The sequence below is a fragment of the Pocillopora damicornis genome, chromosome 7, assembly GCF_964200805.1.
Source record: "Pocillopora damicornis chromosome 7, jaPocDami1.2, whole genome shotgun sequence".
Lineage (NCBI taxonomy): Eukaryota > Metazoa > Cnidaria > Anthozoa > Scleractinia > Pocilloporidae > Pocillopora > Pocillopora damicornis.
Window position 1 is genome coordinate 17,678,994 of NC_142676.1, and position 16,659 is coordinate 17,695,652.

The window sequence follows — 16,659 nt, forward strand, 5'->3', positions numbered from 1 at the left end:
GCATGCGCCAGAGCGAGTTATAGAAACGATGTGGGGAATAGCATTCGCTCTCTCGATTGGTCGATTCCTGTAAACTTTTTTTTCGATTTTAGGCTTTTGAGTGCATTTGATAGTTTTTGGCGAGCAATAAACAAACGAAATGGCGTTTTCGTTTTAGTTTCAACAAGCGGCGCCAGCGACTGGCAGGCATGCTAGGATTCACACTGAAATAACAGAACGACCTTCGTTTTTCATAAAATTGTAATTCACAATCCTTGAATTTGAAAACAATCCGAAGATTCATTGAAAATATCACTTACTGCGAAGCGCACGGAGTTTACAGATGTTCAAAAGCTTTTTCTGTTATGGCGTGAGATTGAGGACAAAATCGATCATTACATTTCGTATCGTGTGTTTTTCTTGTGTGAAGCAACAAAAGATGCCGGCGACTGACGAAATTGCAAGTAAACACGAAAATCAAATAACGCCTAAACAAACAATTTTAGCTACCGATTTTCAGTGAATTTTTAACGAACAATCTTCTTTTAAGGTTCAAGACAAATTGAAGATTCAAATACGTATTACGTACTAAAATGCGAAAGTTATACACCACAAAATTGATAAATAGGCCTGAAATGAAATTCTATCTTGTTATTGATTATACGTTGCCTAGCACGTGACTAAAATCTACCCAGGCGGAGATCCAAAATGACGGTGGCAGTCTTGGCTTAGTTAAATCACTCAAAACTCGTTCCCGTTTGTCTCATTTGATAACGAGGGAATCGTTAATGTTTTCATTAAGACAGTATTGCCTTGATTTTCTAATTTTTACAATGATAGACAGTAAATTTCACTTTTCACCCGCATTTACTTCCAACCTTTTCTTTTGAACCAGAAACAAAAATGATATACGTTTAAAACACATGACATCATCCACCCTTGTCAAATGTAATAGCATGATCATTTCAATTTCAATTACTTTGTTTCTTTGCTACATTAGCGAACGCTGAACTACTGCTTGTACTCTAGATACGACAATCAACCACAAAATTCCCTTAACCAGATAACATTAAACATAATGCAAGAAATCATGTGTCAATTCACGAGTTTGCTCATAGAACACTTTGATTTTCGTTTAGTACTCCTCAGAAGTGTCTTAATAGCCTTTTTTTCTTTTTTTAAATTCGTGGGAGGATATACGTCGCAATGTGTCTTTTAATTATCTTTAGAATAGTGATCACAAAAAAAAAACAAGTAATTTCACAACAAGAAGCGGTAGGGACCAGAGACAGACAAAGGAGATCGCCAATAGCCTTTAGAATAGTGATTTAATCTTTAAATTGTCTTTCACTAGATACTTACAGCTAGGTGACAAAACTCATTCTCTCGCTATTGAAATATTTTCTTCGTTTCCATAGAGGAATTTACTTTGCCATAGTTAAAAGAGGCAGTTGAACACGAATTATGAATGATGGTCGATCCGGCTCCAGCTCTTTATTTTTGGCTGAACTCTCTATGAAGGAGTCCACAAATGCAAAGGTTCAAAAACTGAAAACAGTCCAATTGGAAATTACGTCACGCAACCTCCTTACTTTTGTATCCACCACCTTTGATGATATTTCAACTGGGTTTCTTTTAGGTTATTTGTATATTAAAGGAGCTGAATGTTTGGAATGACTTTTTTAAGCAGTATTAGTATGCAAAAGAGAAAAAATAGGAAAACAATTTAAGGAAACGGTACAGAAACACTCAAATTTAATTTACACCACGCACAAAACTAGTGTCCCTGGTTGGCACAGTGTCGTTTCTCAAAAAGCGCTTCATCTTCATCCCTTGGGCCTCCATCATGCTTTTTAATATGGATAAGTTTTGCTCATAGCATAATTCTTCAAAATTTGCCCAACAAAGCGACGTTTACGGCCAAGTTGGATCGTTAAGATCGTGTCTTTGTCTGCAGACAAATTTCACCTATTTTCCTCTCACAACGTTCGGGAACTGAAAAATTCTATGCCCGGTGCCGGAACGATCGATTCTGACAGTTTTGCTGGTCTGAGCCGGGGCACCAGCAACACAATATCGCCCTCGTTGCCGAATTCGACTGAATTCGATTTTATGTTACCAAAGTGACGTCAGCGGTTTTTTTGGTCAAATGGTACTTTGGCCGCGCAATTCGAATACCATTTTTGAGGGGAAAATAAGATGATGTCTCACATTATGTACAACAATCCTGAATGACCTTTACACTTCACTCGTGCTTCTCTTGACAAACACCTGCTCCAACTACTATACCTACTTCATCTCCTACATTTTGAACATTTCAAAAATTGTTTTAAGAACAAATGTACAATGTTATAAAGTAAGCAGTGATCCTAACGAAGCACTTAAGTACCTTAGTCATTGTCAAAGAGAGGCTGTTGAGGGCTTCTCACAGTTATGCATCGAACCCCTAACATTAAAATCAAGCAAAGCTGTACATATTTATCACCTAGGAGAAATTATTAACCTCTCACTGCCACTAAGTAAGTACCATTTCTCCTCACTGTACGGATTTTTTAAAGCGAAATCAAGAAACCTAAACTTAAAGCTTGGTTTTACAAATGATCAAACTAACAAAGCCAAAGCTAATTTTCAAAGAAGAGAAAAGTAAAGTAAAAGTTAAGAGAAAACGGTTGATTGACCGAGTCAAGAAAATGTCGCCCTTCGACGAGAACACATGTCATTATTAAATTAATAACGAACGGAGGTATTTAAACATCTCCGAATCTAAACACAAGCATTTCAACTTACGATTAGTCACTTGCTTGAAAATAATTTCCATAAATCAACTAATGGTGAGCTCTGAATGTGTTTTCCAAGACGAATATTAAAAAAAGGCCAATTTTATCGACCTTTCACTTTTAATTAAGATGTAAGTGTATTATCTATTGAACATTACATGAAAAGATGAAAGTGCAGGTAAAGAGTGCTTGCTCAGAGACCGCCTAATTCCTTCAATTATTGAAATATGGACGCTGTGTTTCTAAGGTCTACGGTTGCTTATGACGTCACTCTTGTGCATGTCTGCATTCCTCTATGATAAAGGGTCAGTGTAACTATCTGAAATATTAAACGTTTAGTTCAAGTTCAACTCCTAATTGGACCAAACTTTGAGGCACTTGATGTCTTTTGTAGTTCTTAGCCTTGCTCCGATATTTTCCTACTTTGAGTTGGCTGTCTTTCCTCTTCTGTGAAAGGAAATAAATTCGTAAAAAGTTACTCGTCACATTTAGCTCCAAACCAATGCTGCGTTGTAGAAGCAGGAGAAAACGAGCAGCTGTGATTCAGATTAAAGAATTTTTTTTCAAATCTTCCGAAATTTTTTTCACCGGAGACTCCACCTGGTTTTCCATCAAATTCACATTGCTGATTTATGCCAGTGTAACTCCTTATGTGCCAGGACACATTTTCCCCTTGTTTTGTGAGGGCGGTGCAATTAGAACAATAGATTCCTCGGATATTGACATATTCGTACATCTTGCAGGTGTTCCAGGTACCAAAAATGTCATGACCTGCCAGCTTAGTGCGTGCGTAGTCCGTATACTGCAAGCCATCCGTAGAAAAGTTACAAGTTACTCTCAGATGTGTGGAGTGTTTAGCAAGATACTGCATCTGTGATAAGGATAGTCGGAACTCGTTCCAATTAACTTCCCCCTCTTCAATATCAATCTCAAGGTTTTTGCCAAACTCTGCAGAATTGAAGGTATTTCTCTTGGAAAAGGAAAACGATTGTATTAACGTCCATACAAAGCCAGGTTCAGACTGCAAGTCACAGTAAACAGAAAACCGTTCATTATCTGAATTTGAGATGTCGTATTTTCCTGATGTCGAGGCACCGTTCTTAGCTATGTCTTTGCAGCTTCTCGAGTGTTTCATCTTCTCACACCGCTGACCAGAGTAGGTGTTAGGACAGGTACAGTTAAACCTGGTGCTGTGAGTGTCACAAATCTCCTGACATGCCCCTCCATTGAGACAAGGATTGGTGCGGCAGCATCTGTTGTTGCAATGATGCTTCTCTGGTGTATATTTGTCTCCACCCTACAGCAACATTTAAAGGATGTTTTAGCTCACCATGCTCATCGAATTGGGTTGGCATGTGCGTTGTAGCAACCATCAACAACTCTCACCGGAAACGGATCGAATCGATAACAAACAGTGCGAGCAAAGTACGTGTGCCTACAACACATAGCGGGGTGCCAGAATGGAGATGAAGTGTCCATCAAAATTAGATTTGAAATGCAGTAATACAGCAATGGTTAAGTCAATGGTGTCTTTATGCAATTTGTTGTCACTTCTGTTCTGCCGTTCCCTTCGCATTACAACATGGCCGTTAAGAAAAAAGTTTGCGAGAAAGACAATGAACCCAATCCTCTCTTAGCCAAATCAGTTAGTTTTGGTTTTGTCTAGACCAATTATATCGCAGACAAAACGATATGCAGAAAATTGTCTTTAGCCAAGACTGACATATAACAGACCTTTCTTTTAAGGAGTACCGCAAAACTTGATCATGTGGAAATATTTATTTTATTTACGAACTTGAACATCTTGGGATATTTACTTTGTTTACGAAAGTTCATAAATAAATGAGTAAAACATTAGATAAATAATCTTATCTCACCTTCACCGTGTAGCTTCTAACCAAATCATAATAATTTCCCCCTTGCCTCCATTTCATCGCCGCTGGCTCCATGTCCTTGTTAGCTTCGTTGAGCTCACAATTGTTTTCTTTGGACGGAGGGAAATAATTCACGGATACACAAAGGCAGTCATCTTTGCACTTCAAGTGACACTGGATGGCGTTTGGGACTGTCAATCTTTCAAACACGTGACCCTCAAGAATTTGGTTATGGATGACATCGTCATCGATAGCAAACTTGAAGTTTTGACATGTTACTTTTTTCTGTGCCTCAGTGGAGAGGGTCAAATTGAATACAAACAGCACGACTTGGAGATATTGTACGATGCCCATAACAATAGCACTATTAATGTGAAGAAAAAAGATGCATGATTATTTCATCTGACAAGCATGGGGTAATCTGAGACGAAATACATAGATATTTGGGCCTCTTGCTTAAAAGCGACCTACATTGATGCATTTTTTAAAATTAACTATGAAATTGTTTTTCTTAAAGCATGAGGCGTAACATTTATCTTAATTGCAACGGAAAGAAGATAATCGTTAGCAGTAAAATTGCCAAAATTTTAGTCGCTAGCCGTAAGAGCCATTACCATATTGAGACCTTCTTCTGAGTCAGTAAACGTTCCGAAAGACTGAAAAGAGTGTATTCGTCTCGCTGTGAAGTCGATCTTCACTACAGAATCACTTATTTGCGGAACAATGAAAAGAAGACTAGGCAAACATTCAAGCCTAAACGAAATTGCTCCTCGACGATTTGTGTTAGGAATGCTCTACAAAGGGAGCCGTAAACGTTCCCTGCAGTTTAGCCTAAGCTGAACACAGTTTATAGAGAATTGATTGTCAGCTCAAATGCTAAGCTGATTTCTCTTCATTGTCTAAGTTGCAATGGAGGGAGATATATTGGCAAATGAAACTGATATAAATAAATACACGAACCAGTAATTGCTGATTAAAAGTATGTCTGCTACAGTCACTTGAATACAAAGTTAAATCCGCCCGCATGACGAGCTTTGCGTCGGAAAACAATTTTTATGCAAATTAGCTGGCTGCACATTCAATGTGCAGCCAGCTAATTTGCATAAGTAAGTCAAGGCAAAGTTTGACGCCTCTTGGTGGCATGAGGTGTTCGATGAACATTCCAGGACATCCGATAATCGCTATAAAAAAGTTAATAAAGCTCCCCTCCAATGAAATGGAAAAAAACGCAACTTCCGATGATTACATTTCTAATCATTTTCAAGATACAACTCTACTTTGTTCGCTCACTTTCCAGAAACAAGAGTCCAGAGAAATGCCTCATACAAACTTAATGGGTCTAATTCGAAAAAACCTAAGGGGCGGTACGCTAAGATTATTTTCTCTGTAGAGACAATAAATGTCTTAAAGAAGACAACAGTAAATCGTTAACACAAGGTCCAGAAATAGTCCTGACCAAATGTTAGAAATAAACATATAATAAGAACACTTTAAAACACGTAAAAAAGAAAAACTTAAAAATAGCCTAAAAAAGCGGCATCGGTAAAGCTGATTTCACCTCCATGATCGAAGACCTGGGCCAATCTAAGGCTAACTCCGACAAACCCTTCTTTACACAGGTCATGGTTTGAACTTTTAAAGTCCAGAAACTGTGTTGATTAGATAATCCAGAGAATACACATCGCTTTCCATTGATGCTTTCCCCGTTCAGTCTACAAGCTTCGACGCAATGCAACTATTCTTATAATGACCTTTTTTGTACGAAGGTTTTGGAACGGCATTTTTAGCTTTACCGAAGGCATCACTATTGCCAAAATCGACTATAACAGGGGAGAAGCTGGTCTGAAACACCGTTATCGCATTTTAGGTCATTGTGAACAAATTCACATGTATGAATATCGTCTTACGTGTCTGTCGTGTAAGGAGGGTAAAGACCCAAGAGGGTATAGAAGAGATTAAAAATTACCCTCAGGTATACAATATCCAGAGGGTATAGAAGAGATTAAAAATAACCGTCAGGTATAAACTACCCAAGAGGGTATAGGAGAGATTAAAAGTAACCCTCAGGTATACACTACCCAGGAAGGTATAAGAGAGATTGAAAATAACCCTCAGGTATACACTACCCCGGAGGGTATAGAAAAGACTAAAAATAACCCTCAGGTATACACTACCTAAGAGGGTATAGAAGAGATTAAAGATAACCCTCGGGTATACACTACCTAAGAGGGTATGCAGGAGATTAAAAATAACCCTCAGGTATACAATACTCAAGAGGGTATAGAACAGATTAAAAGTAACCCTCAGGTTTACACCACCCAAAAGGGTATAGAAGAGATTAAAAATAAACCCTCGGGTATACACTACGTAAGAGGGTATAGAACAGATTAAAAACAACCCTCAGGTATACACTACCTAGGAGGGTATGCAGGAGATTAAAAATAACCCTCAGGTTCACTTCCCAAGAGGGTATAGAACAGATTAAAAACAACCCTCAGGTCTACACTACCCAAGAAGTATAGAACAGATTAAATATAACCCTCAGGTATACACTACCCAAGAGGGTATAGAACAAATTAAAACAACCCTCAGGTATACACTACCCAAGAGGGTATAGAACAAATTAAAAACAACCCTCAGGTATACACTACCCAAGAGGTATAGAACAAATTAAAAACAACCCTCAGGTATACACTACCCAAGAGGGTATAGAACAAATTAAAAACAACCCTCAGGTATACACTACCCAAGAGGGTATAGAACAGATTAAAAACAACCCTCAGGTATACACTACCCAAGAGGGTATAGAACAAATTAAAAACAACCCTCAGGTATACACTACCCAAGAGGTATAGAACATATTAAAAATAGCCCTCAGGTATACATTACCCAAGAGAGTATGGAAGAGATTAAAAATAGCCCTCAGGTATACACTACCCAGTAGGGTATAGAACAGATTAAAAACAACCCTCAGGTATTCACTACCCAAGAGGTATAGAACAGATTAAAAGTAACCCTCAGGTATACACTACCCAAGAGGGTATGGAAGAGATTAAAAGTAACCCTTAGGTAAACACTACCCAAGAGATCATAGAAGAGAATAAAAATAACCCTCAGGTATACATTATCCAAGAGTGTATGGGAGAGATTAAAAGTAACCCTCAGGTATACACTACCCAAGAGGGCACGAAAAATTGAATTCACATTAATTTATATCAGGAGACCGCTCTTTGTCTGGACTCTTTCTTTTGACTGAAATTTGAGGTATCCATCGTTAACTTATACAATTATTATCCTTTACTAGTTCCCGAATTTCGTTGTCAAGCTCGGCTATTCTTGACAGACAAGAATCTTTGCAATTTCCCATGATTTTTCGACTGGAGGCATTTCCCGCCTAAAGTATACGATCGAGAGCGATTTGATTTACCGCATCAACAACAGGATTATATTTTGAGACCTCGCGAATCCATCTGCTGGAATTCTCCCTGTCTAATTATTCCGGCACAGAGACCAATTGAAGATATACGAATATGTTGTTTGGTTACCTGGGGTTGAACGAACAGCCTTTGTTCGCGCTCTTGAGACCTGCTGGCGGGACAGAACGTATTGTACTCTACACTGGTGACAGAAATATAGCGCCTCTTTAAGATTCATGCTGCGATTTTGTTTCGGGGCCAAAGCTCATCAAATCTCAGTGAAACAGCCGCTGCAATGAACTTTATCAAAAACTGACGTTCATGTGTGAAATCGCCCAAGTTAGAGGAGTGTTTCTTGAAACGTAAAACTTTCAAAAGTTTCTTGTGTGTCCTTTACAAAAAAAAAGCGTTTTGAAAATAAACAATGATAAAACTCGCAACTAACTTCTATTTCTTCTTTATCACTTGAGTACGATGTATCAAAACTCTCGTTAGAGCTTGCTGAAGGTAGGTATACATCGCTATCGGACATTATTTCAAGAGTATTTCAGCGCTGACCGTTACAAGAGAAGTGAGAGATTTGTAATTTTCACAGTTTTTTACTTCATCACTCAATAATTCGTTACCAGTCCATGGATCACTTTGGAAACAAAGTAAGAGCACTTTAAGGCCCGAAAAAACCTAGTGTTAAGTTTTTTTGACATTTTTCTTTTCACGGAATTGGTTTGTACATATGATAAGCTAAATGTTTCTGCGAAGCAAAATTCGCGTAATAGGCACTTTGATAATTTATTTTTAATTAAGTAGGGAATTGCCATGGAAAGTGTCTGGCGTTCATGTATTAAATAAAATCGCCTAAGTTTAAGGAGTGTTTCTTGAAACGTAAAACTTTCAAGACTTTCGTGTGTGACTGTTAATTAAAAGAAAGCGTTTGAAATTAAAGAGAGATGTCAGAAGGTTTAGATTTACAAAACTGCAAAAAGAGAAAGAAAAGTAGCAAAACTGCCAAAATTTTAACCGTAAGCCGCAAGAGCCACTACCATGTTGAGACCTTCTTCTGAGTCAGTAAACGTTTTAGAAGACAGAAAGGAGTGTATTCGTCTCGCTGAACAGTATCACCAATTTTCCAATTTGCCGTAATCCGAAAATATGTTAGACAATTCAGTCTTGACTTCATTTTAAGATTGGCAAATGGAAGTGATATGAAAAATAAACGAACCAGTTTCAATTCCTCTACTGCTGTAATTGCCGATTAAAAGTGTGTCGGTTACAATTAGTTGAACGCAAAGCTAAGGTCGAAGTATATCAAATCTCAGTGACGCAACCGCTGCGATGAACGTTATCAAAAAGTGTTTCATGATATAGATGTTTCTGTCTGACGTTCATGTATTAAATAAAATCGCCTGAGTTTAAGAAGTGTCTCTTGAAACGTAAAACTTTCAAGACTTTCGTGTGTGACTGTTAATTAAAAGAAGCGTTTGAAATTAAAGAGAGATGTCAGAAGGTTTAGATTTACAAAACTGCAAAAAGAGGACTCTATCTACCATCAATTGTTAAACGATCCTTTTTCAATGATGCACTTGATGAGTATCTATCCTCGACAGAATATTCTCTAAGAATGATTTGCAATGTATTTTTGCCACATTGATATTTAAAGCGGATAGCAATTTATTGTTTACCACAATATTTGAAACATTAATGAAGGAATTAAAGTAAGCTTTCTTTCCATCAGCGATTGAAAATATCTCAAGTTTTGCCACGCCTGCTGATGGCTCAAACTTATGGCTGGTTTCTTTTCTAGTTTTAAGAAAAATTATCAAGTACACACCAGTCGGCTACAAATCAAACAAATCTAACAAACTCTTATAATATCCGTAGACTAAAAAACACAAATAAACATTTGTGTTCACTGGAAAGTTCTCTCTGTAGGGGCAGTTAATAATTATTTACCAAAGTAGAGGTGGATATCGATGGAGATTATCTCTATCATTTTCACCGCCACTCGCTCCAGGTAAACAAGTATTTTAGTATTTACCTGACAGAAAAAAAAAAAGTCATTTATTTCAGTCAATAACCTGAAGAGGAGTCTGAAATTAAACTCTCGACGTGAGATTTGTCTCTACGGCTGAGTGGAGCTGAGTGTTACTCGCTAATCACTTCCTAGCTAGCCAATCCACGTGACGAAAAGCACTATTTACCGGTGTGGGAAAAAATTAATTTGAATTACTTACTTTCGTGATTACAGCCTTATAGGATGTTTTAAAAGAGAATCGCAACGTTTTTCAAAATGTTATGAGCTCTTGTCGTGTTCCATTGGGGAACATTAGCACCCCTTTGTTTCGGTGACTACTGATGTTAACTGTTTCGAAAATTGTAATTTTTGAACTAAATTTTGAATTGGTCGATTTCAGCTCCGTTTTTCGAAAAAAAAAATATATTTTTAGCCTAATTCGGAAAAATGAAATGCGTATTCTTTTTTTACAAGTAACGACGAAGAGCTAAGTACATAAACGCGCTGGAAATTAAAAGTCTAGAATTCACTATAGCCTGTTTTATTTGGTTTTAATGATAAAATAGATACTGTTTTTTATAGAGTAGATGACTTATCAATAAACTTTGGTCCAGACTAAACAAATCAAGGTTACTGTACAAAACATGGTGTTCTTCGAAGAAATATCTCCATGCACACCACCTTTACAAAGACCAAGCAAAAGTTTACATAAATGTAAAGCTAGATATTCATAATAATATGAAAATATGTTTATCTTGTGTAGGTTTTGTTCTTTTATGGCATTTGAAGTTCTTCAAATGCAGACTGTCCTGTTGTGCCTATATTATTGAAACGCCAGCTGCCATGTTACCGCAGAAATCAAAACAAACTGCCCCTCGTAACTTAAAAGACGTTGAGATAAATTTTCAAATAACAAGCTTCATGCACCAATTGCCTAAAGATATACAGGTGAACATGAGTTTTTAGAGACTCACCAAGGACAAACAAGGCTAAAAGCCTTTTCGAAGAAATGCTTGTTAATAATAGTTCAAATTTTGCTGTTGCACGGCCTCATTATTTTTCCCTGGTTTTTAGCGTCTACTTTTTGCCTTCTGAGGTATAATTCAATAAATAATTTTTAATCGATACGTCTTGGGAATTATACCTCCGTCCGAGAAACTGTTCTATTCATTGTATTGTAAGTGAATTTGACATTTCTCACCTTCTGGACAAGGTGCCTCCTTCTCTATCCCATGCTGTTCTCTTGGTATTTATCAAAACTTTTCCTCTCAATTTTTAAATTTTTACGGATAAATGGAAATGTCGTAAGTTTGCAAAAACCTAGACCATCGTCCGAACGTCATAAGCTATTTTCAGTTTTCTTTACAGTTTTTGAAACATGTATGGGAAGCACATGCCTCGAAATTAAAAATTTACATATTTATCCTCAGCATCCGTTAATATTAAAAACACGCAAATGTGATCAAGAAGACTATTTCTTGAAATCAAATGGAACGTTGTGTCTTCAGGGGAAGTTAATAGTAACCAAATCAACTTTACTGTCTGGTCTGAGAAAATTAAACATATATGCTCATAAGTGGAGAAACTTGAGAAGTTCTTATTTTTCTGTGTGTAAAGGGGAGCGACGACGTAAATGTGTTTGTAAGAAAAGGTCAGGGATTTTACTACATCCGATAGTGGCCAGGTTTTCAATTTAGAAAGTTTTTGAGAGAGTAGGTCACTTTTAAATATTTATCAAACATTTGAACGCGCTATTGACATATATTTCGTATGCGAAGTATATCGAATAAAAGTAACAAAACACCAAAGGGTTATTGTGACATTTCATAGAGTTTTTAAGTTATGGTGGCACGAAGACTGCCTTAGTAGAGATAAAGCCACACTGGGTATGCTAAGCTGATTTCTCTTCATTGCCCAGGTTGCAATGGAGGGAGATATATTGGCAAATAGAACTGATATAAAAAATACACGAACCGGTAATTGCTGATTTCGGTTACTTTTAGTTGAATGCAAAGCTAAATGTCGAAGTATATTAAATCTCAGTGAAACAGCTGCTGCGATGAACTTTATCAAATACTGACAGGCGAATGGCAACCACACAGAACTTGATCAAAAACTTCATGTATCAAATCGCCCATCGTTGAGGAGTGTTTCTTGAAATGTAAAAGTTTCAAAAGCGTTTTGAAAATAAGAGAGAACTCAAAACGTTTTGTGTTACAAAACCGAAAAAAGGGAAACTCTACCCACCATCAATTGTTAAAAGATCTTCCTTCAGCGATGCACTTATGAGTCTCTGTACTCTACAAATTCAACTCTAAGGACGATTTGGACTGTATTATTCACACTTTAATATTTAAAAAGGGTCGTATTTTATTATTTACCATAGGATCATAGGATATAAAATATTAATGAAAACTCTTAAAGTAAGCTTTCTTTCCATCGATGAATGAAAATATCTCAAGTTTCACCACACCTATAAATTTCACAACCGTGTGGCTGGTTTCTTTTTCAGCTTTAAGAAAAGGAATAGAGTACAAACCAGTCGGATAACAAACTTTGATCTTATTTTCTATTCGTAGACTGGAAAAACACGTAAGTTCTGTCTGTAGAGTCAGTTAGTAATTATTCACTAAAGTTGAGGTGAATAGTGGTGGACATTATCTCTATTACTTTCACCGACAAATTTATTTACTGCAATCATTAAACCGAAAAACTTGAAGAACTAAAATGAATTATTTACGTTCATAAGTGCAGCTTTATAGAATGTTTTAAATAAGAATCGCGATGTTTTTCAAAGCAGTAAGGCCCCCACGTCAAGTTCGACTGTCAAACATAAGAGCCCTTCTGTGGCGGTGACTATTTAACAAATAGAGAAGCCTGGACTGTGCTCTGTTCTGTTATGAAGCACGCAGGAAGTAGCTAGAGCACGAGAGAAGTGTGGAGTGTTTCTCCTCACTTCTTAAGTGCTCTAGCCGCTTCCTTAGTGCTTTACAACAGAACAGTATGAGCACAGTCAAGGCTTCACTGTTTGTTTTATAATGAAAGAATCGGTTAAGTCCCCAAGCATTAATTTCAATTTTAAAAACAAACTTTATTTCCAAAGCGGACATCAGTGTCGTCAGCATGCTCTATAATCTAATAAAGCATGCAGCAATAAGCCAATCAGAATCCCTGGTTCAAATAATCTGACTGGCTGTTCAAGACTAAAGCTGTCAAAAATGTCAAACCATCAAAGTTCAAAAACCACCAAAGTTCACATTCTGCGTTAGTTTACAAACTGAAACAGCTCGCAAGGTCGAGTTTAACACTTTTGCCTGAAGATTTTTAGTCTCTTCTACAGAATCTGAAATTGAAATGTTCAGTGAACTTCTGCCGAATTGTGGCTCATAAAAACAAGCAAGTTTTTTCACATGACAAGTAGAAAACAAAGTGTATAAGGAAAAAGTTTTAGGAATAAACGACAGCCAAATTCACCGGAACATGAACATCGCTCGTGATGATAACACCGTAAAACTAGGCTGCAATGACTGGTGTGGCCCTCCACTCGACGCATCAGAAAGGATATCAGAGCAAGCTCTAATTTTTTCACTCGAAGGGCGGCCGATGTAGTTTCTGAGGTTTGCTTCATTGCGGTGACCGGAGATCGCCATGATGATTGCAGTCGCTCTGACACCGTCATGAGTCGTATGAATTTTAACAATTAGGCCAGTTTGGTCATATTTTTCACCATTCCTGTTTTGTTCTGTTTTGTTTTTGAAGACAAAACTTTATATACTATACGAGTGTGAGCTGTGTTTGATCTTTGTTGCCACACATAAGCTTGCAATCTAACTGAGCGTGAAACCCTTTCAAACTCAGTCTGTCCATTTTGTTTTCTCTTTGAGGATTTTCGACTCTGCTCACGTTTCAGTAAAGTAAATCATGGCGCCTGGCATGTTTACAAAACCTCGGTTTGGTTCCTCCGTTGCTACTTGCCGTCTCGCTTGTTCCGAAATTTCACTTTCAATTATGGAAAAAAGCTAGAGAGAAGTTCCGGAAAGGTCGGACATAGCACAATTTGGCAGATGGCGTGACAGCTTTAGCTCAGCTCCATGCTCTATACTCTCCTGAAGCACGCTCTTTTAACCAATTTCAGCAGGTGTTATATCCGAACTTTATCATAATAATGTGTAATGTTCCAAAACTCTTTAATTTACAGGACAATTACCTTACAAGGAATTTACTTTAGACTGTTTTATTTGGTTTTCATGATAGGAATTTCACTTTTGAAGGAGTAGATCCCTTCAGGAAATTTGTCTGCCTAGTAAATTGAATAAAATAGACTAAACAACTTAAGTTTACCACAACTTTGGCACATTGTAGCTCCTCACCTGATTATGGTAATTTCTTCCTTCTCTAAATCTCATCGCTAATGGCTTCAAAATATGATTCAAAATATGGGAAATATGATTATAGATACAAGCAGGCATCCTTACAAATCACATGTAACAAACGAACGGTAGCAAATTAAGGCGCATAGCTCCCTAATTATCTGTAATTGTCATAATTATCTACACAATTATCTCTTGGCCATGAATCAGGGTTGAACCATAAAGGAAGGCTGTTGAAGTCATTAAGATGCTAGTTCGAGTTAACCCAAGGTGAGTACACTTACATGATTGTTTCATCAGTCAACTGCTGCTTGGAAAAACCTGAGATGGAAAATGGTAAAATATCACAAAATCTTTCTCAAACTCTAACCCTTCTCTAGAAAGATGTGCAAATAAGGAACATAGATGATAATACTGGACACTTGTTATCATTGATACTCCTTCACATTATGCATATTTTGAACAGGAGCCGGATGATACGAATTATTGAAAACCGTATGCCATCTATTCAAAGTTTAAAAGCGTCAACTAGAGGAGGAGAGATTAAAATCAGACTTCACCATTGAGTAGTCTACTAGTGATCCAAACTGGAAATAATAGTAATAACACTGAAATAAAATATCACCCGAAGCAATTTTACTGTTTCTCCAGACATTGTTGTTGACGTTAAGTTGTTTTATTTTTTTCATTGAACACAAACGAAGACACACAGCCAGGTCTTAAAATGATCGTCCGTGAAGTTGTTTTTGCCAACAGATAATAACCATTACTTACCCATTTGAAAAAACTTCATGAAAAAGAATCTACATATGGCAGATAGAAATCCAGCATAAACACGGATATTATAAATCAAACACCGTAATTTTTTGTGAAAATTAGTGTAATGGAATCATTTTGCATCAAAAACTCTTCAATGTTCACAAATGTTACGTGGTTAAATTTTTCGTTTTCGTTGTGACTTTCTAACGTGTGACGTAAATATGTTTGATTTAGAAGCCAGAAATAATCATAACTCACCGAGGACAAACAGGGCTGAAACCTTTTCGAGGAGATGCTTGCGAATAATTTTTTTTCAATTTTGTTATTGAACGGCCCCATTCTTGTTCTCTTGTATTTAGCGGCTACTTTCTGCTTTTTGAGGTATAATTCAGTTTTGAATGCGTGCATTGTATAATTTGTTTACATCAGGTAAATGGACAAAAAAATTGATAGCCACCGGAGCACTAAAGCAGATCCTTGGGAAAATGTGAAAACATGAACGACCTAGATGAACAAAAAAGAAGGACGTAGACAAATCATTTATTTAGTTCTAAACTGACATGATTGTTGCATAAGTTAACTGCTTCTTGGAAAAACCTGAGATGAGCCAACGCCCAGAACGTAAGCCTGCATGTGAAAATTTTTCTTAATCAGCGCTACGTTGTAATTGATAAGTGATGGAAAGTTTTACTTACGTTACTCACTCAACTTATCGATATTTTCAAGCGAGAACGAATGATTGAACCGGTTGTTTTTTGACCAACTTGTTTTAATCAACACAGTTTGCCACTGATATTTCATTCACAGTTTCAATCGCTCAACAATGTGTAAAGTTTCACTCGTAAATTTAAAAAATTGCATGAAAAAATTATAAAATATCAAAGTTGTTCTCAAACTCTAACCTTTTTCTAGAAATATGTGCATATAAGGATGATCGTCCGTAAAATTCTTTTTTTCGCCAAACAGATACTAACCAGTACTTATCCGTTTTAAAAAGCTTCATGAAAAAGAATCTACACATGTCAAAAATTCAAAATAAATACAGATACTAATACTCACAAGCAAACCTGTACACTAATGTTACACAAAACTGGACGTTCAAGCCAGGCTTGATGGTAATTAGCAAAGAAGAAGGAGAAATTCAAAGTTTTTGTAGTAAGATCTGTCCCGAAAGGGAGCTTTCCTAAATGACAATTTTTACTGAAGCCGGGTGGCGAGAAAGAGAGGGCATTGTTATTATGAAACCACATTTCGAATCCTTCGACCTGCTACATAGTGGACTCGTTCTCTTAACAACAGATACAAAGTGAGCCGTTTTCGACTTCAAAGATGTAAAGATTTGTGTGCAAAAATATGAAAGTTGACTTCTAACTTTCTGCTAACTCCTGAGATGTATTTACAAGGCTGGAGAAAAAATCGGGTTTTTGAGTCATTTAACTGCAAATGTCTCTTTCACTCTCAATACAAATATCA

General features: G+C 36.9%; 1 protein-coding gene across 1 annotated transcript; it reads right to left on the reverse strand.

Annotated features, from left to right (window-relative positions):
* Nucleotides 1–1,571: 1,571 nt before the first annotated feature.
* Nucleotides 1,572–4,988, reverse strand: LOC149042935 (uncharacterized). The gene is made up of 2 exons (XM_089213211.1): nucleotides 4,634–4,988; nucleotides 1,572–4,053 (listed from the first exon to the last, which is right to left on the reverse strand). The coding sequence occupies exons 1-2, from the start codon at nucleotides 4,982–4,984 to the stop codon at nucleotides 3,232–3,234; spliced, it is 1,173 nt and encodes a 390-aa protein (XP_089069337.1). The 5' UTR covers nucleotides 4,985–4,988; the 3' UTR covers nucleotides 1,572–3,231.
* Nucleotides 4,989–16,659: the final 11,671 nt, after the last annotated feature.

Bases quoted from the DNA above. Each gene is read 5' to 3' on its own strand.
- LOC149042935 (XM_089213211.1), bottom strand. From the start codon at position 4,984: ATGGGCATCGTACAATATCTCCAAGTCGTGCTGTTTGTATTCAATTTG. The intron at 4,054-4,633 runs GTGAGATAAGAT...ATGTTGCTGTAG, and splicing joins TTAGAAGCTACACGGTGAAG to GGTGGAGACAAATATACACC.